The sequence below is a fragment of the Podarcis tiliguerta genome, assembly GCF_965153285.1.
Source record: "Podarcis tiliguerta genome assembly, chromosome: 3".
Classification (NCBI taxonomy): Eukaryota; Metazoa; Chordata; class Lepidosauria; order Squamata; family Lacertidae; genus Podarcis; species Podarcis tiliguerta.
In genome coordinates this window covers 87,209,186-87,224,878 of record NC_139536.1, presented here as the reverse complement: position 1 = coordinate 87,224,878, position 15,693 = coordinate 87,209,186, and the positions used below count along the sequence as shown (strand labels likewise).

At 42.4% G+C, this 15,693-nt stretch overlaps 1 protein-coding gene across 1 annotated transcript in view; it reads left to right on the top strand.

The window, feature by feature from the left end:
• The window catches only part of FAM83B (family with sequence similarity 83 member B), a 50,037-nt gene extending 34,750 nt beyond the window's left edge, over window positions 1–15,287 (top strand). The window contains exons 3-5 of the mRNA XM_083431542.1: window positions 4,674–4,838; window positions 9,054–9,178; window positions 12,532–15,287. Of these exons, the coding sequence (XP_083287668.1) occupies window positions 4,674–4,838; window positions 9,054–9,178; window positions 12,532–14,959 (2,718 nt within the window). The 3' untranslated portion in view covers window positions 14,960–15,287. The remainder of the gene's footprint in view (window positions 1–4,673; window positions 4,839–9,053; window positions 9,179–12,531) is intronic.
• Window positions 15,288–15,693: the final 406 nt, after the last annotated feature.

Here is a 15,693-nt window from a genome sequence, read left to right as displayed (position 1 = left end):
AGCTAAGCACAGTAACGGCAAGAATTACTACTAGTACAAGAACAATTACATTGATGCTGCATAGTTATAGACACACACAGGCAAAGAATTCCAACCTCTCACACATGTGCCGTGGTTATTATTTGCAATCAGCTGATCATGACCAAAGGTGTTAAAGCTGTAGGAAGGTCCATTCTACCTCGTATCAGACCCTTCTCAAAATAAATATCATGGAGGAAAAGTCCAGGAGAAGCTTTACATGTGCAAGTTCTCAAGTTCAGTCCCTGGCATTTCCAAGAACTGGCTCCCAAGAAGCCTATCTGAGACCACAGACAATTGCTGCCAGTTGGGGTAGGCAATACTGGGATCAATAAACCAATGTTCCGACACTCAGTATCATCGAATGATGAAAATAGGACACCAAATAACCTTACCTCCCATTGAGAATGATGTCCATCATATATGGAAGCTTCGGTTGGTGAGTCCATAATGTGACAAAAATGGATGCATCTTTCCTGGGTCTGATCTGCTGCTTCCCTGGCACCAAATGTCATTGTACTTTGTGTGTTCACTGTATAGGCCAGGGGTGAGGAACACTGGACCTTCCAGATGTTGCTGAACCATAACTCCCATCATCCCTGGCCATTGGCCCATGCTTGATGTTATAGTTCAGCAACATCTGGAGGACCAAAGGCTTCCCACACCTGGTACAGGAGGAATATAAAGTGGTTTGTTGTTTGTGTATGACAAAGATATGAGTAAAATGGAGCTATCCTATACGAACCAGAGCTGAACTCTATGAACAGAAGTCGCTGTATATATTTTTCTTGTTTAAGTTCCTTATTACTATCAATGAATGTTCTGGGAGGGGGGTGTAATGAAAAATGTTCATCTTAAAAACTTTTAACAAAATACTTTGTATATTTTAGAGCTTGATGCATAAACATTTTGTTCACTCAGACTCAAAGCAATAGCATTGGTTTTTGTTTTGTTTATTTTTACATATTTCCACAAGGAGCTATGAAGAGACAAATCTAGGGTGCTGAGATGTTGTTACTCTGCAAATCATTCAATGTAGTCTTAATTATCCCTAATCTCTCATTTGTTTCCTTCCTGGTTTCTCATGACATGTCTCCTGAGATGCACTATCACCTATCTATCTATAATCTATCTATATGGTGCAAGGTTGCTGATCATATTTGAAGAATGGGGTTTGCTGAACTGCTTCACCCAAGTCATTTTCTCAGTTTATACCTCAGGTTGACATGAAGCTAAAATCTTGCTCTAATCCTTGGAGGGATATAATTACACAAATAAATGAATAATGCTTGAATCTTTTGCTTTATTGCTCTTTCACTCCTCCACGCAGACTTATATTGCAAACTCATGCGGAAGATGCAGGGGAACCATTCAGATATTCTTCCTGCTGTTTACAAACAACCAGTCAGAAGTCTGACTAATAATCTATGCTGTGTTAGCTGGTTGTGATTTTCAAATGATTAAGAACAAGCTCCATTAGTTCCAGAGAGGTTTCAACAGAGTTTTTAAAGTGGATTTTCCAGCTTCACAAATTCCCCATCCATCGCCCCACATTGAAAAAACCCCAAAGCCAAATTAACACAAAGTGTTCTTTGCTCCTTGCTTGCACCCTGTACCAGTGGCGGTTTCTACACAGGAGCCAGTCATTCTTATTGACTATGCAGTAACAAATAAGGCAGTCCGGTGGCCCTTGCAGCAATGAAGATCGAAACTCAGTGACACACCAATACAAGGACCATTGGATCATCCTGAAAGCTATCTTACCTATTCCTGCTGATTCATCAAATTAGTGCTGCCAAAATTGATACCTCTCAAACACTTCGCTTTTCCAGTTTTCACCAAGATTGCCTGTTAAGTACAACTCTGCTGGTGGGATATGCGTGTTCATTTTATGCTGCAGTCACTTGGGCCCACAGTGCAGTCTTTCAGTATTGACTGCCATCACGGTAGCTCCAGACATCACGTGGTATTATTCTTTGGGTATTTGTAGGCTCTATGGTGGAGGGCATACATATGAGTAAAGAAAGAGCAAGGTAACCACTCCTTCCCCTTCCTGACTAAAAACATCCCTGTATCATTGTGTCAGACACAGACCTTGACTTGTGCTTGTTCTACCCCAGGCTATTGTTCACCTCTGCCACCTGGCATATATTTATGCAACGCCCATGAGGGTCATCTTGCTCAGCCTTGGTTCTGCTATGTTCTTACAATGATGAGTCACTGCCCATTCTCTCTCAGTTTAGAAAAATATCACAGGACAGGCCTCAGCTTCAGGGCTTCCAGGTTCCTCATCTCTCCTCCTCCAACCCATCTCCTCTCAGTTTACAACAGCTTGCAAGCACAGCACAAGCTGAGAGAGGCTCCCAGGCTGACGTCAACTAGGCCAAACAGACGGAGGCCCACAAGGTTTCCAGGCCGCTTATCTGAAAAATACCTTTGAATGAGATAAGCTTACCGATAAACTGGCCTTGCAGTGGATTTTCAAAAAGCATTCCTCAGCAAAGCAATAAAGTTGCTGCTTCAGCCAGGTGACTCAGTGGCGTCAAAGCACAGCCAGAGCCAGGGCAGCAGTAGGGCTCTCCATTTGGCAGAATGGTCTGCTCAGCGTCCTCTGCCAGAGTATTTTGTCTATGTCTGCACAGTCCAAGTTGTAAGCCACTGAAGTATTCTTTTTCAGAGGATTTCTAGATTGTCTATTCAGACTTGGTTCATGATGATTGGTCTATCTGAAAGGCCTGGCTAGCAGACAGAGCGGGGTTAGTGGGCAATACCATATGGATTAATAAATTAGTAGCAGATTTCTCTGCCTCACTTACTGAATATCTTCTGCCTCTTGTACCCAGTAGAGCTTCTCTCTCATATTTATGTGTTGTGGTATGGGTGGATGTGGAGAAAGGAAAATAGTGTGCATAGCACTCTTCCAAGAAAGCCAAAGGCAAACGGAACCTGTTTTCATTGGTCATATTTTGGGCATTGAATGTGTTGACAGTGTGTTGTACAGTGGTACCTCGGATTAAAGACGCTTCAAGTTACAGACTTCGCTAACCTAGAAATAGTTACTTGGGTTAAAAACTTTGCTTCATGATGAGAACAGAAATCGCAAGGTGGCGGTGGCAGTGGCAACGGCAGCAGGAGGCCCCATTAGCTAAAGTGGTACCTCAGGTTAAGAACAGTTTCAGGTTAAGAACGAACCTCCAGAACAAATTAAGTTCTTAACCCAAGGTGCCACTGTATGTACAAGCTATACATTTTAAGTGTCTCAAAAGCACACCACCATACCCCAAGAATGAAGACAGGAATGCCTGGCATGCTCTGGTCCATGGGGTCACAAAGAGTCAGACACAACTAAACGACTAAACAACAACATACCCCAAGAATCTTGGCAAGGGTAATTAACCTTCACAGAGCTACAAACTACAATTCCTAGGGTTGTTGGGTTTTGGGGGGTGGGGGTGGAAGGGAGACTTTAAATATACAACTATAGGCAACCAATGTCAAATTCTTTGCAGGGCCCCCCAACGTATTGTCATGATCCTCACCCATACTTGTTGCCAAGCCCCATTGTTCCAACCTCAATACCGTAGACAACCAAGTCTAGACATCTAATTTTTATCTAACTCTGAGACGTGGGTCACCCAACCTTTGCTGAAGTGGGTTGCCCACTCAGTTCCTGAAAAAAGACATTGAAGGTGATTTGTTCAAAACCAAAGTCCTTGGCTTTTGCCAATGTTAGTCCTTTTTTTAATACAAACTAATAGTTTTAGGAGCAATCTACCTTCTTGCCTTCTTTGGGTTGTGTATATTGCAGTAAGTGGAAAACTGACCTCCACTCCAAATCTTCCACCCTCTCCATATCAACTATACTGTGTATTATTGTTGTATGTGTGAGAGAGAATTCATTAGTGCGTCTTTCTGTAAACTCCTGCATTGGCCATTTCCCCACAATGATCACCACCTGGTGGCTGTGAACAGCAAAAACTCCCTAATGTGAAGTTTTGTCATCTCAGTCTTCCAAAGAAAATTTTACAACACAGTACAATTTGCTCCAGAAGAGTGGCTGCACTATTCTATTGCAGCAAAACAAAACAAAACAAAAAAAGAGTCTTGTGAAACCTTAAAACTATCATTGCCACAATAATATGTGCTAATATTTTAAGGTGCCACAATACATCAACTCGCCAGTTAGGTGTGCAGTGCAATGCTTATGTCTTTCTTTATAAGTAAGCCCTTCTGAGTTCTGTGGGACTTGCTTGGAATAAGTATGAGGGGGTTTAAAGTCCTATGACTTAAGTAAACATATACTTTACGGCGCTGTTTTTCTAGAAAATAAATGCCAGAACTCACCACGAATGCCTCCCTTGTTCTCTTATAATGGCAATGGCACCCACCTGAGAGGTGCCAGAACTGAGTTCCAGCAAGTTCCGGCTGAAAAAAAGCACTGCTTGTGAATGACATTTAAGCACAAGAATTTAGAAAATAACCAGTTTCCATTTTCCTGTATGAGGAAGAAATGTTCAGTACATAGAGCTTATGGTTCATTGCAGATGTCATTAGCAATACTATGTGTAGGGTGCACATTTTAAATTCTGTAATGTTTCATAATGGCTATCATCATCAGTACATTAAATGCCATCAACACTTTTTGCTATCCGCAGGTTGTTGCCATCGTTATGGATATGTTTACAGATGTGGATATTTTTAAAGAAATTGTAGAAGCATCTACTAGGGGAATTTCAGTGTATCTTCTACTTGATGAATCTAACTTCAACCACTTTCTGAAGATGACAGAGAAACAAGGCTGTCAAGTTCAAAGGCTCAGGGTAAGTAATTTGTTCGGTGAGAGAGGAAAATAGTTGGCACACAAGTGCTCCAAAATAATAAATTGACATGTTAGTTGCAAAAACTGAATATAGCAATGTCTGTAAGGGAAAACTTTCTCTGGGGCTTGCAAATATCCTACTGCACCTTAAAATCTGCCTTTGCAGTGATACTGACAAGAGAGCGAGATCTTTCTAACAGCACAATCCTATCTGTGTTTACTTGGGAGTAAGTCACACTGTGTCCAATTTGAGCTTTACCCTCCAATAAGTGGGTTAAGGAGTGTGACCTGGCACCCTTTCTCAAGTGCTCATTAGTAAATTCCATTGAAATTAATTGGATTTCTTTCTGAGCAAGCATGGGCAGGATAAAGGTGTGCAGCTGTAATTGCTTGCAATCTGATGGGCTTTATCTGGGACGTGCAGACAGTGCACCCCAGGATCTCCAGGGAGCGAGCTGCTTAAAACTGTTGATGCAAGGAAGTGAGCAATGATGGGAGCAAAAAGAAGGAGCCACGGGCTTTCATCTCCTCCTGGAAGTAGTGTGTGTTTAGCCCAGAGGGAAAGAGCAAATGAATGGGCAGGAGAAACAGCAATGAAGTGGAGCTGGGGCTGCCGTCCTAAAGATATCTTGCCCAATAATATTGAGTTGGAAACGTGGATAAAATTATGGAAGGAGGGTTTGAGATTTACTGGATGTATGGCTTTGAAAGAGAATGTATTAAAAATGATGTATAGATGGCATTTAACGCCAACAAAATTGGCTAAAATGTATAGAAAGAGAGATAGAAGATGTTGGAAATGTAAAGAAGTAGATGGCGATTATTTTCATATGTGGTGGACCTGTGATAAAGTTAAACAATTTTGGGAATCAATTTATAATGAACTTAAAAAGATATTTAGGTACACCTTTCCCAAAAGACCGGAAGCTTTTTTGCTAGGTCTATTGGGAAGGGAGATTAAAACAAAAGATCAGAATTTGTTTATGTATGCCACTGCTGCCGCAAGAACCCTACTGGCCCAAAAATGGAAAACACAAGATATACCAACCATTCAGGAGTGGCAGGTGAAGATGACAGACTTTGGAACTTGCCAAATTGACAGGGAGGATCCGGGACCAAGAAGACCAGAGATACAAGAATAATTGGAGTAAATTTATTGAATACTTAAAGGAGAACTGTAAAAACTTAAAGACACTAGCAGGACTGGAATAATACCTTCAATGTAAAATAGTAGTGATATAAGAATAATATACACGATAAGAATGTGACAAATATACCAATTGCAGGGAGGGAGGGAAGTCAAGACTCTGCAGAGTCAAAGGGAATATATGGTAACAATAAGGATTGTTGAATATTTAAAGAAAATAATAAAAAAGATATCTTGCCCAAGAACCAAACAAAACCTGGAGTCAATAGCATGGGTGAGAATAGCGAGGAGAACTGGGGGTGGGGTTTTTTTGCCCCCTTCCATCCATTTGCATCCATTCTTTTGAAGACACGCAGAAGGTATTTCCTTCCTTAAAGAACTTTAGTAACCAGAATCCAGTGCTGTGTGATTAGAACAGCAATTGCATGTTCTGCTGGCTCTCTGATTTTAAAAAGAAATGCTTTATGATCTTCAAATGGAACATTCCCTAGGATACCAGCTTCAAGCTGCCACAAGGACATTTCACAAATACAGGTTTTATACTGGCAAAGAGATAAACAGGCTGTATCTCCATGCGGTCAAATTTTAATTGGCTACTGTGGTATCATTGCACTGATCTGACCCAACTGCCCTTAACAGAGGGTGTTCCTGTTTTGTTTTTGTTTTTTAATAGGTTCCTGTTTTCCCCCCACACACTGCTGTGTTGGTTTTACTCCTATAAGTCACTTGTGTTGCACCTCTTATAGCAAATTGTACGCAATTATAATGTATCAGGGTGACTTAGGCTGGCTTGTAGTTGACCAATTATTTGGGTGGAACCCATGAAGCAACACCAGCTGCTGCATGAAGCTCCTTAGTAGTGATGCAAACCTTAGTAAAATAATATTTTTATTTTATGCTGCAAAAAATTACATACCACAGTTCTAGGGTGGTTTACAAAGAAAATAAAAATAGAAAATAGAAAAAAAAGTTATCATCCCTTTGCACTCTCTGAAAATCTATCTCAGAAGGTTAAGAGACTTTCTGGGACAGTGTCAGAGGTGTTATCTGGAGCTGCTGAGGAAGGGAGGAATTGACAAAAGTGACAAGCCCTCTTCCATCAGCAAGATCCCTTCATTTGATCAAAAGACTATGGTAACCAAAAGAGCAAATACGTTTTGCCTATCAAATATATGCTGTACAATGGGGTGATTAACCAGGAAAAGCATATATGAGGGTCGCTCATTGTTGGTTTAGTATGTGGCAGTGAGAAATTCCATGTTAGAGAGCCCTAGGAGAGGAATTGAAAATAAGGCTGGTGATATGGCGCTGTGGGGACGCGGGTGGCGCTGTGGGTAAAAGCCTTAGCGCCTAGGGCTTGCCGACCGAAAGGTCGGCGGTTCGAATCCCCGCGGCGGGGTGCGCTCCCGTCATTCGGTCCCAGTGCCTGCCAACCTAGCAGTTCGAAAGCACTCCCGGGTGCAAGTAGATAAATAGGGACCGCTTACTAGCGGGAAGGTAAACAGCTCGCCAGAGCAGCGATGTCACGCTGGCCACGTGACCCGGAAGTGTCTCCGGACAGCGCTGGCCCCCGGCCTCTTGAGTGAGATGGGCGTACAACCCTAGAGTCTGTCAAGACTGGCCCGCCCGGGCAGGGGTACCTTTACCTTTAATAATGCCATTATATAAATCGATGATGTGACCACAGTTGGAATTATGAGTAATATCTGACTAAATCAAGGTAGAAGTAAATGGATTTACTTATCTGTATTGATTTTAGTGTGTCTGCTCTGAGTACGGCTTTTCTGAATATCACTAACTATGGCCAGTTCTGGTCACCACACCGAAAAAAATGATATTGTAGAGCTGGGGAAATGGCAGCAATGGGCAACCAAAGGCTGAAGGGTGGGACTGACACTACTTCTTCACTTAGTAACTAACTAAACTGCGGAATTTGCTTCCGAAGATGGCTCTGAAAAGAAATTAAACAGATTCATGGAGGGTAAAGCTATCAGTCTGCCTACAAGTCATGATCATTCCAGAAATAGATGCAGTATGCTGTTGCCTTCATGCCTCAATTACGGGGTACCTTGGACCACTGTGGGAAATGGGTTGCTGGCCTAGAGAAGCCTTTGATTCAGCAGGACTCTTCTAATATGTTTCTATTCATATGTGTAGTACCAGAGCACTATGGGCTTACCTACACTTACCTTTTCCCCTACTCTTTCCAGGCAGAGATCTGGGTTTTAATGCTCAGTCTGTGAGCATTGTCTTTTTGTTGTTGTTTCCCTAAACTTTCTCTGTGGAAACCCACTCTCTAATCAGAGCAAAAGTCAATTTGGGTTTTGCACAGATTGATGCTTCCTCTGATAGAAGTTTAAAGAGTGTTTTTTGGGTTATTTGTGAGGAAAAACTCTGGGGCCAAAAAAAGGAGGCACTTGAAATTGCAGCCTGGAAAGAGCAGAGGAAAGATAAGCATTGATAAACCCTGTGATCAGCCTCAGCTATCGGTAGACACAGTGGGTTTTTTCTAAAAAAAATGTTTAGGGGTACTCTCATTTTGACTCAAGAAAACCACCATTTTATAGTTCAAACCGGGGGAAATAAATACAGTTAATGGACAAAAGTACAAAGATTCACAAAATGTTTAGGGATATGCGTACCCCTGCATACCCCCAGAAAAAAAGCGCTGGGTAGACAGATACACTCTTTCGCTCTCACTTTCTCTTTCCCAATCTTTCTCTCTCACACACTATTTTATGGTTCCATCTTAACTAATATGGATATGAAAACCTCTTTCTGTGGTGTTGTCTGGATTAAAGAGATTAGGGTTCCTTCTACATGTAATAAGAATGGTGAAGTGTTTTAAATCCAATTACTAGATAGTTAATCCAATTAAACAAACTAGGTTTCCCCCCCTGCATTAACATGCTTTGGATTTCTCAGCACAGGTAGTGTTTAAAGCTGCAACTCTCTGTACCCTCTGATTAAACTGGAAAATAGGCATAAGACCGGGTTGTAAATTGTTCTGTATTTGTTTATATTAATGCATTCCGACTTTTTCATACAATTTCTCATCTTTTTTTTCAGAACATGAGGGTGCGCACCGTAAAAGGACAAGATTATTACTCCAAGTCAGGGGCGAAATTCCATGGGAAAATGGAACAAAAATTTCTTCTCGTTGACTGTAAGAAAGTCATGTATGGTAGTTATAGGTAAGAAGCTATGCACATGTTAGATATAATTTATATATCTTCAGTGTAATGTTGCTGTGTGTTCTTGTCCACAGGAGGAACATGTGCTAGGGTGGTCTTGGGCCAAGAGACATGGTGTGCCATGGGGACAACTGAACCTAAGTAAGGGGGTTAGCAATGGAATGAAGAGCCGGGATCAGGGTTATTACAGGAGTGAAAGATTATTTACAGAGACCAGCAACTGTGAGACTGACTAACTCTATAGAGGGGATGGAGATAGATGAGTCAAGCACAGTCATAGGCAAATTTGACCCTCCAGGTGTTTTGGGACTACAACTCCCATCATCCCTAGCTAACAGGACCAGTGGTCAGGAATGATGGGAGTTGTAGTCCCAAAACATCTGGAGGGCCGAATTTGCCTGTGCCTGGTCAAGCATAATCAATGTCCTTGCCCAATGTAAGAAAGCTGGAGAGTACATATTGAGTTACAAATATGAAGAGATGAAGGTTGTATGTGGCAGATAAGAGGAACTAACATTTGGCTGAGAGAAAACATAGGTAATTTAAAAGAAGGGAGTGAAGTCAGGTTTTTTTAAGGCACAGATTTTTGAATCCCAAGAACATCCTCAACACAGGGGCTGATTTACCTTTGGAAATCTGTGGTTCTTTGTTTTGTGAGGAAAGAAGCCCTTCGGGTTAAGAACAAGAGGAATGTTGTCAGAGCAGACCAAAGGCTCTGATGTACGTTGTTAGAAGGATGTACATTTTGTTGCCATGGGTACTTTGTGTGAAATGTGTGACTCATAAGGGTATCCATGTGCATAATTGGGACAGTGGTTTATGAACTTACAGCTTCTACACGGGAGCACCAGAAACAGAAGCATTTTTGATAGCACACTGAGAGGAGGAGACATTTGAAGCAACCCATTGGTATATGTCACTTAAAGACTGAGCTCTTAAACCAGAGAGTGCTTAGATGAAGTAGCCAGAGAAATTTATGTCTTCACCCAAAGATTCTAGTCCCTCTTTTTTCCTGTTGGCTGCAGCTTACATTATACTGTCAACATGGGTGCTTCGGGGAGCATTCATGATTATTATGAGAACCAAATAAACATCAGTAACAGCAGCATCGTCTGAGAAAACTCATAGTGGCTAACCTAGAACTTTCCACAGTCTCTTATGCAGAAATGGATTACCGTATTTTTCGCCCTATAGGACGCACTTTTTCCCAAAAATGAAGGGGAAAAATGAAGGGAAAATTTGTGTGCGTCCTATGGTGTGAATACAGGCTTTCGCTGAAGCTTGGGGAGCGAGAGGGGTTGGTGCGCACCGTATTCAAGAAGCTATCAGCAAGCCTGGGGAGCCCTGCGGGAACTCCTGCAGGACTCCCTAGGCTGCGGATAGCAGCCTGCCGCCCGGCTCGCAGGATGCCCTGAAGCAGAGCGCCCCTCGCGCCAGGCAGACATCCGCAGCGTAGGGAGCCCTGCAGGAGTTCCCGCAGGGCTCCCCACGCTGTGGATAGCAGCCTGCCGCCTGGCACGAGGGGCGCCCTGAAGCAGAGCGCCCCTCCCACCGGGCAGACATCCACAGCGTGGGGATAGCAGCCTGCCGCCCGGCGCGACATCCGCATGGAGTTCCCGCAGGGCTCCCCATGTTTGGGCAAACATCGGCCAGCCCCACAAGCTCGGGGGACAGCGGGGAGGCGCAGCACCGCCATCCTGCTGTTCCTCGACCTGGGTTGGTTTCCCCGACCTGGTTTTAGGGGGGGGGAAATAAAGGGAAAAATTTTTTCCTTTATTTCCCCCCAAAAAAACTAGGTGAGTCCTATGGGACGGAGCGTCCTATGGGACGAAAAATACGGTAAGTCCGCATCTGTTTTGCCTAAACAGCATTGTAGCATTGGGTGCTCCCAGCTCATTCACCAGACCTATTGGATAATCTTATGTCTGCCATCTGGAGTGATTTTGGAAGAAATAATAATAATAATAATTGTTATTGAAATTAATGATATTTAGTGCCATCTCATGGTTTATAAGAATAGTTCATTCTCATTGAATCTAGTTTATTGTTGGAATAATTACTTAATGGACAGATTTTTAAAAAATAAACTGTGTTACATCATTATATTCGTAATAGCCCTTGAGCTCCATGATTCTTAATTTCTTCTTCTTTTTGTTACATTCAGATGTGACAGAGGAGGTAAGGTAAATTATGTTTTCTTATCCTCAGATTCATCTGCAGATTGCACTTTGGCATAAGATGGATTGTAAACATATGACCATTTGTGGATGCAATGCATACTTTACTGAAGATTTCTGGCAAAGCAGTGATTTCCAGGGTTGTGTTTTCCAAATAAGTTGTTTCTAGAAGTGGTTGACCAATATATGTATTTGTTAAATTATGTGAATGCAAGGGATTGTCTTTGGTTAGAAACATCCCAGCAAAACATAGAATATTTTAAAACATGATAGTCAGAACTGCTATGTTTGAGCAGCATGGCTATGTGAAAATATTAGTAAGGTGGTGTTGATATCTGTAAATACCTATCCTACAGGCTCATGGCAAATAACTATGAAAATTAATGTAAAATATATTTGCATGGTTTCACTTTATGCTACACTAGTAATTATACAAATATAAAATACTATTCTGGTTAACTATGTGATATAAAATTATTTTTTTCCCATTCATGAAATTATTTACTCATGATGATATTGTGTCTGAAATTCATTTCAGCTTCTCTCAATTTATCAGGGATTGTGTTTGGCTACTGGGACTCTCCTTGAAGAAACTTTTCATTGAGTTATTTGAGGAGCTACTTCATAAGCCTCAGTTTAGGGCTTTTGCCTCCTGTGTGGTTTCCTTATCAAGCAGAAAGACACACGTCTGCAAGATATAATGCTTACAATTGTCAACACGTGTTACACACACACACACACACACACACACACACCACTAGTGAAAAAGTGGTTCCATGTCTCCTATTAGTGAACACTGTGTGTGTGTGTGTGTGTGTGTGTGTGTGTGTCTTCCTTCCCCAACATGACCACCTTCAAATGTTTTGGACTTCACCTCCCTTAAGCCTTAGCCAGAGTGGCCAGTTGTCAAAGATGATGGCAGGTGCTACCTACCTCTACTTATAGCTTGTGTTGGTAAAAATAGGTATCATTCTCAATATGCTTCTCCAGCTTTAATCATCAGTGACTCATCACTAAAAAAAATCTGATTGATCATACGATCCCTGTGCACATTTCTGAGGAGAATAGATTTCGTTTCTTATGCAGAAACGTATCACTATGTAACTTGACCACAAGTTAACAAGTGTTCGCCTGTTCCTGGTTTGGATTACTAACTGTAATTTCTTCATCTTTCAGCTTTATGTGGTCCTTTGAGAAAGCAAACCTCAGCATGGTCCAGGTTATCACAGGACAACTGGTTGAATCTTTTGATGAAGAGTTTAGGACACTGTACGCCCGTTCTTCTGTTCCCAGCTCATTTGCTCCAGAATTAGTTAGAATTAATAGCCGCCGAGCACTCTGGGAGAACGATGCCTACCAGCATTCACAGTCTTCCTTAGCTTCAGCTTCTAGCCTGCGTAACCCTTTTGGGAGGGCCAACAAAACCCACAACTTAGACACCAGCTTTCTGAAGAAACAAGGCAGATATGGAATAAATGACAATGACACATTCACTCCTAGAAACCACATCTTTAAGAAACCACAGTTTGCTCCAGGTTTTCATATGCAGAGTAGAATCCAGCAGTACCAGCCCAACGATGTAAATGAACATTGGAAAAGGCATAGCTATGCAGGGGAGAAACCAGAAAGGACTCCATACATGATGCTCAACAGGGCAATGAACCGGGCAAATAATCAACCTCATGGTTGGCAGGTGCCATCTGACAGTCTCAGCGTTGTATCTTCGTTGCACGGAAGTTACAAAAACCTCAATGTGCCTCAACAGAGTCTGGTTGACCGGCTTCCACAGCCAAAGCTGAATATTGCAGACAGGAACTCAATTGTACGGAGATCTTTCAATGGAACAGACAGTCACATCCGCTACCTACAGCAGAGAATGCCGACCCTTGAACATACCACGAAATCTTTCCTGCGCAACTGGCGCATTGAATCGTATTTAAATGACCAGTCGGATTTTCCAGCAGACTCAAATGGCTCAGGGATAGGTGATAGGTGTGAGGGCTTTGATGCAGCAGAAAATATCAAGGCCCATGCCCTTTATGCTCACTCTCGCCTGCGCTCCTCCTTTGTCTTTAAGCCAACTTTGCCAGAGCAGAAAGAAGTAAACAGCTGTGCCAGTTCTTCTAATTCGACTATCATTGGTTCAGATGGCAGTGTGACGCCCAAAGGAACGCCCAACCATGTTCCCAAACCAGAAGATGCAGCTGATGACATTGAGGCAGAACCAAGCACACACGTCCCACTGGAACCTGAGGTAGTCAAAAACAACAACCTGCCAATTTCAGAAGATAAGAAACCTAGTGTAACTCCGCCAGTTAGTCAAGAGAAGCCTACCTACCTATACTCAACTCTGAGCACAAGCAGACCAGTAGAATTTCTCAAGAATGAAAGCATACTGAAAAGGCGAAGTTTTCCAATGTTTGACAATTCAAAATCTGCTTTGGATCTTGGGAATAATAAAGATGCGGCCAGCTACGTCTACAGCACACTAAATAGGAATAGACTTAGACAACCGGCTGCTCTAAAGCCACCGCTAGAGGAGGACCTACAAAACTCTAAAAGCTTGTACGATGTTGCCAATCATCTATCACCTGACAGTAACAAGCTGAAAAGTGAACAGGCCAGGTCTCCCACCACCCCGAAGTCCATTTCTGTGGCTGCACTAGCTGAATCGAGCAAAGACGACCCTGGGAAAGATGCCTCGCCGAAGAAAGAGAACAAGAATTCCCCAAGTTTCCTGAAGAAGGGGTCGCAGAAACTGAGGTCGTTGCTGAACCTCACACCGGAGAAGAAAGAGAGCCTGTCCAAAAACAAAGCGCCTGCTTTTTACAGAATGTGTAGCAGTTCTGACACTCTGGTGTCAGAAGGTGAAGAAAATCAAAGACCCAAAGTGGCAGAAACAAAGGTGGAATGTTCTCCCAGGAAAAAAAGAAACTCCTCATCTAATTCACAGGGGAGCCTACATAAGAGTAAAGAGGACATTACTGTCAGCCCAAAGTCCCCCAAATCTCCAAAATCTCCCAAGTCCCCCAAGTCTCCAAAATCACCAAAGTCTCAAAAATCTCTGAAACCTCCATCAGAAGAAAACATGAAAAGGGGGCCTGTTGTGAAACCAATAGAAAATATGCTGTTAGAAGTACCTCCAGGCGACCCATCTGCTCCCAGATTCAACACCGAGCAAATCCAGTACCAGGATGTCAGGGAGCTGCGTGCAAATGCAGGCCGGGATCGGGTTCCCCCACCAACTGCTGCCGCTATTCCTCCGCACAGGGTCAGTGCAGCAGCGCCTCGTCTATCGAGCACCAAGCCAAACGATGAGCTAATAAGACCTCGCTTGAGCGATAGGCGTATTTACAGTCGCTTTGAGCCGTTTTGCAAAGTGGAAAGCTCTGCTCAGCCAACAGGAACTCAGCAACCAAGCAGCACCCAGAAAAACAGCGCTCACTATCCGGAGACAAATAGCAAGGCCTCTAGGAATAATTATGGAAGGAGCAACCAGGTGGCGAATTACAACCCTGGTGTCTACCACCCATTGCACCCCAATGAAAACAAGTTGCGAGGAATTATGCAAAAGTTTGGGAATTTTATATACAAAAATAAATGAAACCTCCTTATGGAATTTTTTTATTTTATTTTTTAAAATATACCTGCTGTAAATACTTAAGTACAGACTGCTGGACAGCTTTTGTAAAGCTTAACTCAAATCGCTACAGGAGTTAGAACACTGCTATACATGTATATAACTTTGGTTCAGCATAGGTTTCAGAATCCGACCTGTTGATACATATTTGCGTTTTTATGTCGTTTGAGGTGTAACTCACCTCAGTGCTGGCAATAAACATTCTTTTATAAACCCTGCCAAAACATGCAAGGTGGAGCCACTCTTTCCATAAAATTGCTTTCATGCACAATAAATGCTCATTGGTTACTAATCTTTTTACATGCAGTCTGCATGTCTACTCTCAAGGTTGTGCTTCTGTTGGGGGAATATACTGTTTTCTGAATGCTGGACTTGCTATATTTTTGTAAACGAAAGAAGCAATGCTGCTCCCCTCCAATACAATATCTACTAGGCTTCCATTTTCAGCAGCAGCTACATGTATATTGTCACATGCAGTGATAGTAATATGCATACGCTAAAGTAACACGTGACTGGAGAAGACTGTAATTGCAGTTGTCCATAACACAAGTGCAGTATTTGAGTTGGCGCTATTAATCTGAAAGCCTATCCTTTAAAAAGTGCAAAAGAATGAGCTTAAGTTAACATGACCAGTCTAGCGGATAGGTAAATCTGGATCAAAATCAATACGATGTAAATATGCTTTATTGGCACAGTTG